Source organism: Vipera berus (assembly GCF_964194415.1).
Source record: "Vipera berus genome assembly, chromosome: 7".
In the NCBI taxonomy this organism is placed as follows: domain Eukaryota; kingdom Metazoa; phylum Chordata; class Lepidosauria; order Squamata; family Viperidae; genus Vipera; species Vipera berus.
In genome coordinates, this window is record NC_138209.1 from 16447586 (window position 1) to 16462553 (window position 14968).

General features: G+C 38.1%; 1 protein-coding gene across 2 annotated transcripts in view; it reads left to right on the forward strand.

Annotated features, from left to right (window-relative positions):
• GRID2 (glutamate ionotropic receptor delta type subunit 2) overlaps positions 1-14968 on the forward strand; it is a 1115417-nt gene that overhangs the window by 710293 nt on the left and 390156 nt on the right. For both annotated transcript variants that reach the window (XM_081332056.1, XM_081332057.1), the window contains exon 7: positions 4646-4807. In XM_081332056.1, the coding sequence (XP_081188182.1) occupies positions 4646-4807 (162 nt within the window). The remainder of the gene's footprint in view (positions 1-4645; positions 4808-14968) is intronic.

Here is a 14968-nt window from a genome sequence, read left to right on the forward strand (position 1 = left end):
CCAGAAATTCCCAAATGTAAATGTGTTGAATGCAAAATGTAATAGATGGTACTGTACGTGATATATAACATGTTCTTCTGACTTATGGGCAAAAAGTCTTGGCATACAGCAAGTGCTATTTCAATCTTATCCAGCAGTACTGCCTCAAATCAAAGGATGGTAAAAGCTTCTTAAAAACATAGGAGTATCAAAATCCCTTGCTAGGTTTCAAAAATACTTTTGATGTTTTATGACCAATATCATGAAGAAAGAAAGAAAGAAAGAAAGAAAGAAAGAAAGAAAGAAAGAAAGAAAGAAAGAAAGAAAGAAAGAGGGAGGGAGGGAGGGAGGGAGGGAGGGAGGGAGGGAGGGAGGGAGGAAATATATTGATACATGTCTTCACAACCTACTTCTTGTTAAAATCGAAAAATGGGGGATAGTCAGCATCATCACATATGGATTCATACCTGGGTGACAAACTGCATACAGCATGTAGTCCTCAATGGAACTACATCTACATGGAGGGAAGCATGAAGTGGGACTTCAGCAGGGGGTTGGTCTAGAAGACCTCCAAAGTCCCTTCCAACTCTTTTATTTGGTTGTTCTGTTAATTCTAAATCCTGACTATAATTATCCTTTTTGCCAAATCTATAGGAATAATTTTAGGGTTAAACTAGGTTTGAGGCTTAATCTTAGATTTTGGGGGAATTCCACCGACACCTTTTCATACCTCTTTTGCCCTATTTATTCAATCTTAAGTACCCATTTCATTTCTCTCTTTTCTGATGTGCATTCATTAGACTCTGCTTCTAAATTCTGCTATAATTAGTACTTACAAGGATAGTACATATATTGAAAAAACTAACTCTGCTGGCCAATCTTTTGAATGTGGTGAATATAGATAACATACGACAAAATCATCACCATGTCCAGCTCACTGACTAATAGTAGTTTCAGCTGTTCAGTCCTGCTCTGAGGTAACTAAACCTCAGGCATATGGTGAACTAAACCAGTATAATCCAAAGCAATGTAATCAAACATAGCCAAAGCAGATTATCTTTATCCATGGCTAATTTCCACACTAAAACTTCAGGAATCAATCTATAGATTTTTTTTCTCTCTCTTTTTCTCCTGAAGTGTTCAGAAAAGCAAACATAAAAACTGGTCCTTTCATTGCCTATTCTATTCAGTGCCATTCTGCTCCATTCCATTCCATTCCATTCCATTCCATTCCATTCCATTTCTTTCCGTTATCCTCCACTCTGAAACCTCTAAAAAATGCATATTAAAATGCACATTAAATCAATTGCCTTTTTCTGAATTATACAGGACATTAAGCAACCACTTTTGATTACATGTGACCACAATAAATATATGAAGCGGAATTCCAATTCCCAAAATATAATATGCTTTGAGGTCACTGTGATTAATACAGTATTGTAAAGTATATCTAAAATTTAGATATAAAAATTAACGTAAAATTAATTAGCATACATGAACTCCTGGTGATTGACAGTGACAAAAGTGCTCATCTACAGTATACATAAAGACTAAAAATATTTATTTCTTGGCTTAACAATTGTCTTTCTTAATGTTGAATGAAGAAATATAGGTAGTCCTCAACCAACAACTGTAATTAAGCCCAGATTTAGCTATAAATCATTGTGATCCTAAGTTGAGGCATCAGATGACCAGACCCAATGTTTCAACATTTTTTGCAGCAGTCATTAAGCAAAAGCAGCGGTCATTGAGTAAGCACTGCTGTCAATAATAATAATAATAATAATAATAATAATAATAATAATAATAATAATTATTTAGGGGGGATTGTTAAAGATAAAATGTATGTTAAAACTTTTCAATTAAAAAAAAAAAAATTCTATACCGCCCTTCTCCCGAAGGACTCAGGGCAATAAATACAATAAAAATACAATGTACAAAAGTTTAAAAAGAATTAAACATTGTAGCCCAATTACAGTAAAAATAATAAAATTAATATTAAAATACCCCAAACCCATCAGACCAGGCCGGCTTGTTCAAATAAGTAAGTTTTTAGGTCACGGCGGAAGGAGCGAAGGTCAGGAGCCATCCGGAACTCAACCAGTAAACGGTTCCAAAGGTCTGGGGCGCCCACAGAGAACGCCCTCCCCCTGGGGGCCGCCAGTCGACACTCTCTGACCGACGGCACCCTGAGGAGGCCCTCTCTGTGGGAGCGCACTGGACGAAGGGAAGTTGATGCCGGCAGCAGGTGCTCCCGTAGGTAATCCGGACCCATGCCATTTAGGGCTTTATAGGCCATCACCAGCACCTTGAATCTCACCCGGAGGGCAACCGGAAGCCAATGCAGCAAATCAATATCCCCTGATGGCCGTTTTTTTGCTGGAAACTGGAAGTAAATGCCAGAAACCAGCAAAAAAAATCAGGAATTGCAGTTATGTGCCTGCAAGATGAGCAGGTTGCCAAGTGCCCAAAATATGATCACATGACCACAAGTAGGGTGTGTACGTGTGTATGTACAGCAGCTGTCATAACGTTGAAAGCAGGTCATAAGTAGCTTTTGTGGGATAAATCATAACATCCGATTATTAAATGACTGATTTTAAATGCATGGCTATTTGATAAAGTGCAGAGCATTAAAAAAACATTTTTCACAATGGCCATTAGCATGTGCAAACACTTCTGTATGAATCATATAAGTAGCCACATCCTTTGCAAGGCTTATTTGGCTGCTTCCAAAACTGAAGGTTTTTATCTTTGAAGTCATGCAAGCATCACAAAATAAATGGCAGCTTTAAAAAGTTGAAGATAGGTATAATTTGTTCATAGTAATTTGTGAGAGACCTTATTCATAACCTTTATTCATTAGACCCAATATATGAATCAGCATGAACTGTGAGAATGTCTCAGTATTCCTCTAAACCAAGGAACTGCTTTTTTAATCATTTTATTGGGAGAAGTTGCCAGTGACCTTAATGACTTTGCTTGCTTAATGCAAAAGACAAAATGCTTCATTTTTTAAAGATTAGTTCTACAAAGACCATGTATAAATTAGGATGATGATAAGCATTGGGTAGCCCAGAAACTTTTCATTGTCTGCTCTCTAAGCTCTAGAAGGAAGATTTGTTTTCATTTTTTTCATATTTTTGGTTTATTCATATCAAGAGCTTTTGTTCCTAGTTGCTAAAAATTATATACTGCTCCAAGCCGGTCTCTCTCTTTCATTCTTTCTTCTCTTCCTCTCTTATTATCACATTCTCTTCTTTCCTTTTCTAAAATGAAGTGATTATTTATAGAAAGAAAGTTGATTTAAGGACTGTATGTATTTAAATTGTTGTGGTTTCTCCATCACAACCTAGAACAGGGGTAGGCAACCTTGGCCCTTTTATGACTTGTGGACAGCATGGCTGGCTCAGGAATTCTGGGAGTTGAAGTCCACAAGTCATAAAAGAGCCAAGGTTGCCTACCCCTGGTCTAGAAATTCCTTTTATGGACCTAACTGTAAATTCTAAATGCTTACAATATTCTTTACCATTTCTTATATAAAGGCATTACTTTTTTTAAAAAAGAAAAAACTACGCTGAAGTATTAAAATGGCTCAGATATTAAAATGGTTGAGAAGCTCATTCATTTACCAAGATCTGTACATATTTAGACTACATTCTGAACGTTTACCTTCAAGCACATTAAAAAAAATGTAAACTTGAATTTTTACCCTAATGTACAATAATGATTTTTTTTAAAAAAAAACAAACCTAAAGCAAACAAACAAACAAAAAACTAATTTAATAAACTGATAATTTTTTGGTCTGAAATGGCTTCTCTCTACCTGGTCAAAATGTAGGGTTGGAATTGCATGTACAGAGACACATACTCTCTGTGTATGAAACATACACATGCCAGAATGTTAGACTTTGGATATGAAGGATACCTTTGGGAAAGGCTTTTTTTGAAATACTGTACCTGTTAGGAATATTAATCTGAAACATGAAACTCACAGTTGAGGTGGTGTCATCCAATGCTCCAACACTGGAAGTTCTTATGAAGAGACTGGACAGCCATTTGCCTGAAATGGTATATGGTTTCCAGCCTGAGGAGGGGGTTGGACTAGGTGACCTCCAAGGTCCCTTCCAACATCATCATCATCATCATCATCATCATCATCATCATCATCATCATCATCATTATTATTATTATTATTATTATTATTATTATTATTATTATTATTATTATTATTATTATTATTATTATTATTCTCCTTAACTGTATTTGGAAATCAGAAGGATGTCCTCATGCAGTGAGGACTTATACCTGGAGAACAAGCTGCATGCAGTTGTTCACACATGAGTATACCTGACACCAGTCCTTATCAAGACACTATAAAATCCTTGACATGCATTGAAATAACCCTTGGATTAAAAAAGTGTAACATTTCAAGTAGCAGCCAGAAACATGCCTTCGCTTATGAAATGCAAACTGAATTAACTAGTAATCACGTTACAGCCTCTGGGCCCAAGTGGTTTGTAAAATGTGAGGCAATCTATTGTGGTGATATATTACATTTAAGTTCATGAAAGCTTGAGTGGTGACAGCTGAGACAAACTGCCTCTGAATTCTGCTAGCATGTGGGTGCTAGTCACTTATAATCAAATCTTAATCTCTTTGACAGATTACCAACCTTTACATATACGATACCGTGTTGTTGTTGGCAAATGCTTTTCATAAGAAGCTGGAGGACCGAAAGTGGCACAGTATGGCTAGCTTGACATGCATTAGGAAGAATTCAAAACCTTGGCAAGGAGGGAGATCTATGCTGGATACAATCAAGAAGGTACTCTAAATCATGAGGCTTGGGTTTCAGCAGGAGGCCAGATTTTTATACAGTTAATGAATTGTATCTGTTGATGAAATACATATGAGTTTTGTTAAGACATATGCCTTTTTCTATATGGTTGATGAATTCAAAAATGGTTCAGTTGTCTTTTATAACTTTGTGTTTGTGTGTGTGTGTTTGTGTGTGTGTGTGGCCAGTAGACAGTTTTATAGGATAGTCAGTATAGTATACAGTATATATTTGTAAAATGGAAGACATGCTGATGTCCGGGTCAGAAACTTTTTTTCGCACTAAGCTTTCATTAGCCACTGCTAACATTGTCAAAGAGTAAGCCAACATTAGAGAGACATTGTTTTTATAGTCATTTAACTATTAATAACTTAGCCATCAAACGTGTGATAGGTCTGTCGGTTCACCGCCCACATGTGTTACATCCGGCTCAGCTGTGTTGGTTGTATGCCTGACCCTCATCGCCCTACTTCCCATACATACATACATACATAAACACACACACACATACACAAACACACATATATGTTTCACCTGTTCATATCATTCAAGAGACACATTACTATACTGACTATCCTATAGGAGTGTCTACTGGCCATACATATATACTCCTGGGCCTAAAAGCAGATTAGTACAGGTAGTCCTTGTTTTACAACCATTCATTTAGTGACTGTTCAAAGTTACAACAGCACTTGAAAAAAGTAACTTATCACCATTTTTCACACTTATAACTGTGACAGCATTCCCATGGTCACATGGTCAAAATCTGGACACTTGGCAACTAGCTCACATTTATGACAATTGCAGGGTCATGGAATGATGTGATTACCTTTTGTAATCTTCTGACAAGCAAAGTTGATGAGGAAGGCAGATTCACTTAACAGCCATACTGCTAACTTAACAACTGCAGTAACAACTGTAACAAGAAAGGTCGTAAAATGGGGCAAAATTCACTTAGCAACTGTCTCACTTAACAATGGAAATTGTGGGCTTAATTGTGGTCATAAGTCGAGAACTACCTATAGACAATATCACTGAATTGGCATTCAGTAGAAAATCTAATATTTAGAGTTTATCCTTTGAATATACACATATATGTACCCAACAATTAAGGATATGTCATCCCACTGGTTATCTATCATTTTTCACAATCCAAGCAAACATGGAAGCATTACAAAAAAGTAAGAATTAAAATAATAAGTATAGAATGTCAACAGCAAAATCTTCATTGCCACATCCCTCAGCCACTGTTAATTCACTAATAAACAGGAGGCCAATCTGAGTTTCTGTGACACTAAGTTCCACATAGAGCATTTGTTATTCTTTCATGTTGTTCACATCTGATCCAATTTTAGATGTGAATGCTTAAAAATTGGTCTGGATTTTGTTGTTGTTGCTGGCGGTTATGGTGTTAAATGCCTCAGTGCATAAGAAAATATTGAAGTATTCTTAAACAATGGTTCTACAAAATCTTTTAAAGCTTGCTGGTTTTGTTTAATGAAGTAGCTAGGCTACTTCATTAAACATCTTTCTGAGAAAGGTGAGCTTCAGAACTTCATAATTTGTATTATTATGGTAATTATTAAAATGCTGAAACCTGACAATTGCAATGTCACTGAATCATTATGTTCATGTACAGTATATCTACATATCATAAATATTTATGCTAATTGTGTTTATGAATATTGGAAAGTGGTGACTTTTTAATATTTGTATGGCTAAATAGAGCTGACCCTTGAAGGTATGTGGTTGGGATATGAATGTTGTGTATTTCTTATGTAATTGATGCTCTTTAATTGGCTGTGATCCTAAACAATTTGCAATGAATGCTAGTTAAATTGTATAATGCCACAAAAATTAATCTGAAAATTAATGTAATATACAGGGACCCATTGCAACCCCATGAACAACATTCCTCCAGGCCTTCCTGTCCTTTACCATCTTCTGGAGTCCATTTAGCCTCATGTCTACTGCTTCAGTGACTCCATCCAGCCACCTCGTTCTCTGTCGTCCCCTTCTTCTCTTGCACTCAACCTTTCCCAGCATTAGACTCTTCTCCAGTGAGTCCTTCCTTCTCATTAGGTAGCCAAAGTATTTGAGTTTCAACTTTAGGATCTGTCCTTCTAAAGAACAGTCAGGGTTGATCTGCTCTAGGACTGACCGGTTTGATCGCCTTGCAGTCCAAGGGACTCGCAGAAGTCTTCTCCAGCACCATAGTTCAAAGACTTCAATTTTTTGATGCTCAGCCTTTCTTATGGTCCAACTTTCACAGCAATACATTGCAACTGGGAAGACCATAGCCTTGACTATACACACTTTTGTTGGTGGGGTAATGTCTCTGCTTTACACACTTTTGTTGGTGGGGTAATGTCTCTGCTTTTTAGTGTGCTGTCATGGCTTTCCTCCCCAGGAGCAGGCGTCTTTTAATTTCTTGGCTGCAGTCCCTGTCTGCACTGATCTTGGAGTCCAAGAAAATAAAACCTGTCACTACCTCCATTTCTTCCCCATCTATTTGCCAGGAATTGAGAGGGCTGGATGCCATGATCTTGGTTTTCTTAATGTTAAGTTTCAAGCCAACTTTTGCACTCTCCTTCTTCACCCGCAACAAGAGGCTCTTTAGTTCTTCTTCACTTTCTGCCATTAGAGTGGTATCATCTGCATAACTTAGGCTGTTGATATTTCTCCCAGTGATCCTAATTCCAACTTTTGATTCATCTAGCCCTGCCTTTCTCATGATGCATATAAGTTAAACAGGCAGGGCAACGGTATACAGCCTTGCCAGACTCCTTTCCCAATTTTGAACCAATCAGTGGTTCTGCGTCCAGTTCTCACTGTTGCTTCTTGACCCGCATATAGGTTTCTCAAGAGACAAATAAGATGGTCTGGTACTCCCATCTCTTTAAGAACTTGCCACAGTTTGTTGTGATCCACACAATCAAATGCTTTAGCATAGTCAATGAAGCAGAAGTAGATGTTTTTCTGGAACTCCAGAGCTTTCGCCATGATCCAGCGTATGTTGGCAATTTGATCTCTAGTTCCTCTCCCTCTTCGAAATCCTGCCTGTACTTCTGGTAGTTCTCGATCCACATACTGCTGGAGTTTAGCTTGTAGGATTTTAAGCATAACTTTACTAGCATGTGAAATGAGTGCAATGGTGCGATAGTTTGAACATTCTTTGGCACTGCCTTTCTTTGGAATTGGAATGTAAACTGATCTTTTCCAATCCTGTGGCCACTGTTGAGTTTTCCAGATTTGCTGGCAAATTGAGTGTAGCACTTTTACTGCATCATCTTTTAAGATTTTGAATAGCTCAGCTGGAATACTCTCACCTCCACTAGCTTTGTTGTTGCTCAGCTTTCCTAAGGCCCATTACACTTCACATTCTAGGATGTCTGGCTCGAGGTCAGTGACCACCTCATTGTGGTTATCAGGGATGTTAAGCTTGTTCTTGTATAGTTCTTCTGTGTAATTTTGCCACCTCTTCTTAATCTCTTCTGCCTTTGTTAGGTCCCTGCCATTTTGGTCCTTTATCATGCCCATTTTTGCATGAAACATTCCCTTCATCTCTCCAATTTTCTTGAAGAGATCTCTAGTCCTCCCTATTCTATTGTTTTCTTCTATTTCTTTGCACTGTTCATTTAATACATACATGGTACATGTTGTTATATACATGGTAACAAATAGGAAAAGTAGGTATCTTTGTGATTCATGGTAAAATGTTTACTAAATATAAGGAAACAGATGCAAAAAAAAATAACATCCAAATACTGGTAGACAGACAGTTTGTGGTATGTTGTTAGGAATAAGTGTTTCTTAGACAAAAAATAATAATTGAATATATGAGAAAGAACCTAAACTAAGCTTAATGCAAGGAGACTGGACTACTTGTGAATTGTGTCTTGCAATATATCAAGATAGGTTCAAGAAAGAATGAATAAAAAGAGAAAAATGTAAAACTAATTAGATTTAATTAAATTTATTTTTCTTTTTTTCTTATCCCCTCATTTGAATTTCTTCTGCTTACATTTGTTCCTTGTAAAAACCTGAAAGGGAATATAGCATGCCTTGTACGTAAATACACGTATACACTCTACAAATCCTTTTTCTTCACGAACTTTTTCAGCCTGTTTTCTGATATCTTTACCCTTTGGAAAATAAGGTTAAGAAAACAAAAGTATTCTTTTGACTGCTATTCAGAGTAATGATTAATTTCTCCCCACAATGCAGAAACAATGACCAGCCACATACAACTTTAAAGCAGCAAAAAGGGGTAAAGTAAATGAACAATCTGTCTTAAGTGTTGAGGTACTTCATTAGTGCTATGTAGAGAACAAACCGCTTTTGTCTTTCCAGTTCTCATTCAGGAAAGAAAATTTCCTATATGCATTTATTTCAAAGAAGACAATTGCAGTGAGATCTTCAAAAGGAGAATGTGGGGGTTTTTTTTGCTTTTGTTATGAGTTGTCCAAAGTCTATATAGGTGTGAATGACCTTTCATTGTACAGTACAAGCCTCTACTCCATGATCCCTGGCTATCAATTTCAATTCATTCTCAAAGGCAATAAGGAAATTCCTTCTATTAGCCTTTATTCAGATTGAGAAGAAAAACCAGCATTAATACCTTTTGCAATTTCCAACAACCATATAAATATTACAAGCAACACTAAGAAGGTGAAAAAAAAATCTCAAGGATTTGGAGAATAACATACAGAAACATAATTTTCTGCAAAGAAAAAGAACATCTGAGAAATTGCAAGTCAAGATAATTGTCACTGGATTAGAATTTAACGTTATACAGATAGTCCTTGAGTTATGATCATAATTGAGCCCTGCAATTATGTCCATAATTCATGACTGTGAAGCAAGTCACCACATGACCAAACATGATTTTGTGATCTTTTTTTGTAGTGGTCATTAAATGAATGCCATAGTCATATAGCAAAGGCTGTGGTTGTTCAATGAACCCATTGTTTACTATTGAGTGGTTTTGGCTGGAAACCAGAAGTAAATGTTGGTTTATGGCAGAGATTTCATAAAATGCAGTCATGTAGACCATGGAGAGCTGGAAATAGCCATAAATGTGGGCCAGTTGCTGAGCACCCGAAATGTGGTCACATGACCATGGGGTGGGAGCAGATGTCAGAACTTCAAAACCGGGCCATAAGTTCCTTTGAGGGAAGTCTAAGCAACCATTTGTAAGTCACGAACTACCTGTAATTGCTATGTAACTCTAGTTTTAAGGAAAGCATCTAAAAACCAGCTGCAGAGTGACTACTTTTTAATGTAAACAGAAGCAAGTGAGATACAGTACTTGCACACTGTGCCTAGCAAAATGCACGGCTTTGCCTTGCTATTTACCTATCCTGTGTTACTGCATTGTTACAGCCTCTGGGAATCCTTCTTTACAGCAAGGCTAGAAGTCTCTTAATGTGTCAGTGGTTTAATTTTCTAGGGAATGATATGTCTGATTTTGCATGCAGACAGTGCAGTGTCCAAATATGAAAAGACCAATTGGTAGGATCAATCCCCAGTTAGGATGGCAAGTGTTGCCGCTTTCGTTTTGCTGTTGTCTTTTCTCTTTCTTTCTCTCAGACTCATCCCTCCTTTTGATGCTCCTTCACTTCCTTCTTTTTTCTCTCTTTTCCTGCCCTCTGCCTTTCTGCCTTGATTTCTTCTTTGATGTCCTGCTGGAAAAGAAATAGACTATTTTGGCTTGAAGTTCTGAACTGATTATTCACAAAGAGATTTTGTAATCGGGCTGACTTTCAAGGTTTTTCCATTCCGGTTTTTCAACCTATGTATCTTCCAAAAATGTGGACACAGAGAACTTCAAAGTTGGTCGCTTTCCCATTTTTTTAATATTAATTATGGCATAAGACTAGTGGCCTGGATATCTGAGACAGGCTTTACAGGATCAGTTCTGTTTGCCTGACTCAAAGGGCCAGAGAATGTCTGCAAAATGTCCATGTCATTCTGGAGGTGTGACAGGTGGGACTCCATTGATGATCTTTGAGTAGATGTCTTCCAATGGAATAAGCCAATCCTTCTTCAGAGAGAATCACCTTCACTCTTAGGAAACCACCCAGAAGGTGATGAACACTGTCTTTTCCAGAAGGTCTTTGAAGAGCAATTGTGGAGCTGTGGATCAATTGATGACAAAATTACTGTTGTTCTGTACCAGCCTGCTACCGGCCCTGCAGAAAAGGCAGGGACAACCCCTTTTAAAAGAAGGCAAGAGGCTTGAATTACGCCTGCCAAATTTATTGCTACAAAAACAAACAGAACAAGACACGAACCAAGAAACAGGAGCTTTTCAAGCGGTTGCCTTCAGCAAACCAGCCCTCCCACGCATTCCCCCTTAAATACAGTTCAGGGCGTGGCTTCTCTCTGCCTCCTTCCGAGGAGCCCCATTGCCTTCCTCTGTTTACTCCTGATTGACTGCCTCCTGCGTCAGGCGTCCTTGAACAGGGCCAGCTGTGGGTCATCTTCATCCACACTGTCAGGCTCACACAGCTGGGTCTGGGTCATGACCAGGTGAGAGGGGCCTGGCTGAGAGCTCTCATCAAGCTGTCCAACCCCCTCAGCAAGCTCTTCAACACCCCCCTCCTCCTCCTCCTCTGAGTCATCTGACCCAACTGCCGAACCCACAGGCTGACCCTGAATCACAACAACTGTATTGTATTACATTATTTTCTGATATCATCATCAATACATTGTCTAGAGTCTGATTGGATTGAAATGTCAGAAAATTACATAAACGTACACATAGACTTGCATCATTCTCAAAACTTTGTAACTAAATATATACATGCATACTAACATACGGAAGAATTAACGTACACCAGATGCATCTTCAGATGAGGATAAGCAAACTTCATTTTGTTTCAATTACTTCCTTTGTGTCTGAATTCCTGAACAAGAGCCAAAGTAGCTCAGCTTTCATGAATTAATTCCTCAGCAACTGTACCTCATCCTGCATTTTCGCTTTCCATTTTGGAACAAAATTTACATCCAGACTTAGAATCAAGTCATCGAGTTAATGAGTGCACCACACTCCTTTACCTTCTCTATGTGTGAGAAAGATCTAAAACACTGCAATTGTTCAAAGTGGCTTGTATCAAAACGGCTGTACACTGACATTTCTTTTTCAGACTCATTTTGATGGCACTCTTCAATTAGAGAGAGTGAAATGAAATTGCCACAGCTTGAGAGCTGCCTCCCTTTCGTTTTTTCTTCTTCTTTTTTTTAGCCCGACATATTTATTCCCTGTTTCTCTATGGAGTAGAAGGTGACCTCAACCATTTTGAAGGATGAGGGGATTTCTTCATTTATCCTGCAGCTTTTGAAGACTAACACTTGCTATCTAAATATGAAAAACCACTGTGGTTGTCTTGTCCGTGGTATCCAAAGCGTTATTTGGTCTCTTCATATAACCCTATTAGGCTTGTTCTACTTTTTCTACTCCTAACATTGTCATCCCCCCCCAATTTCTATTATGTGTGTATATCTAGCAGGATTTAGTAAAGATTAGAAAGACATTGATTTTTATGAAAACAGTATTATCCAGATAAGCTCTATTATAGTCAATATTAATGACAATGTTTTCAGAATATCACAAAAATTGGATTGTGTGTTTGTCTGTCTGTCCATCAACCATTTATAAAAACAATAAATCTTCAATGATTTTCCTTCTTAAATTACTCTAGGGGGCTAGGTTGTGTTTGATAGATAAAAGCAGCTCTAAAGTCTGAAGCTTCACTTGCCCAAAAAGTTCAGCAATCAGAAATAAAGATTTGCACAGGCTCTGGCCTTCTCTTTCCTTTCCCACTTTCTAAGTGGGAATAATCAATTTCTAATCTCTTTTCTGGTTTCAGACTATTACCTCTGGGGTTTGAGTTTTTAATGCTTTTCCTTCAATTTTTAGTTTGTCAAAAACACACAGCTCGTGTGCTGCATAAATAACAATTGGAGTTTCTGAAGATTCGGGACTTCAGACAGTTCTCTGGCTAATTTTCCCTCTGCGTTTGGCAGATAAAAAGTTTACAGCCTTGCCACGACCTTTTCCCCTCTGTTATAAAGCATAGCACATTCAGGTGACTCTAGCTATTAAATTCTGCTAAATTTCTGATTTTGTTTTTAACTGGTAGAAACTAGCAGACTACTCAAATTGCAATCAGGCAGAGATCACCCATTTTTAATATTCATATAGTTATTTAGCAATGAGAAACTGTAATTTTCACATGATTAGATTGTATTACTGACTAAGATACAATCCGGAACCATTAAAACAAATGGAAACAAGCCACACGGCCATAGTGCCCCTAGATAAGCAATTACAATTCAGTAATTGCAGCTCTCAGAGATGGAAATGCAGCATGATTTAAAGAATTTGAAGGATAATTGATTTGGACTGCAAATTTGGGTTTTTAATGGTGGCAAATGTTTTTAGAAAACCCCTGTGCCCTTCTGAATGGAAAACGTTCATTCATGGCTAGTGTATATATGTTTAAATATGTAATCAGTTTTCCATCTAAAACCCTGTGTTTCCAAATGCATTTTTCCCCTAAAATCCATTATTGCATTTATTTCAATACGTACTGCTTCAATGCATTTGATTACATTTTCAATTAAAAATTCAGTGGACTATTCAAAAAAATTATACAAGCCAATGTTTATCAAAGTATGATACATTCCATAGCCTTTTGATTGGGGATTAGCTCACTTTTCCAGAATTTATGAACATCAAATCCAGTATGAAACTCTAGGAACCCTGAAATGTAGTCACCACACAACACCACACAACAAACTGTATTCATGTTAATCACATGATTGCTTGCTGGGTGTTTTTTTAAAGGATTTCTCATATGAATGAGCCAATTCATACAGATAGTCCTTGATTTATGACCACAATTAGGATCAGAATTTCTGGTGCTAAGCAAGGCAGTTGAGTTGTCCCCAATTTTATGACCATTTTTGCCATAGTTGTTAAGTGATTCACTGGAGTTGATAGGCAAATCATGTGGCCATTTAAGCAAAAACAGCTTCCCCATTGACTTTGCTTGTTAAAAGCCACCTGGGAAAGTTGCAAATGGTGATCCCATGAGCCCAGGATGCTGCCACCATCATCAATACAGTACATGCCATTGCCAAGTGTTTAGTTCTGATAGACGAGGACTCAGAGTGGTTTTTGCAATGAACGAGTTTATTGAATACACATAAGTCAACTATCAACTGTTAAATGTGGCAACCTTTTATAGTGGAACTGTTTGAACTGTAACCAATCAGCGGCATTTATTTTCCCGCTTCTTGCTATTTGCAGCCAATGAATGCACCAGAATCTCCCGCTCAAACCTAGCTATGGTGCAGTCTGCAAATTCCCTTGTTTGCAACTATTTACATACACAACACCCCTTACCCCCCAGTTGTTGTTTATTTATGAACAAAATCCTTCAAGTATTTTGGTGGTCTATGGATTCTAGAAGGGTATCTATTGCCCTGGCTGCTAGGGACACCCTTACCAGATTGTCTGCTTGGCTGATTGTCTCTGTTGGACCTGGGCTCTTGGCTAACTGACTCTGCTGCTTCCCTATTGCTGTTTTGTGGATTTGATTGTATTTGAAGATCAGCTGTCACTGGCCTACTCCGCAGGGGTAATTCCCAATCGTACTGACTAGATTGTTGTTGTTGGTTACCAGGGGCTGAGTTGTTATGCAATTCTGCTACCCCGCTATCTGGCGTGTTGTTGTCACTGAACCAGGATGTACTGTTCCCCCCAGATATGCTTTGATTCCCCTCTTCTGGTACGCATCCACTAGTTCTCTTCCTCAACTGGTCTATGTGTCTCTTGCTGATCCTATTCCCTTCCCCCTCAATGGTATACGACAGGGGACCTAAAATTTCAGTAACCACCCCTGGAATCCATTTGTCCCCATGTGCATAGTTCCTGGCCCAGATTAAATCCCCCACTTTAAATGTTCTATTAGGCATGTCTAGTTCAGCACTTGGTAGGAGTCTATCAGGGTGTAATCTGTCCAATTTGGTGGTTAGTCTCCTTCCCCACCTCATTTCAGCTGGACTTTTGCCGGTAGCAGTACAAGGGGTCGTGTGTTGGGTCAGCAAGAATTCGGCCAGTCTTTGGTGCCAGTCACC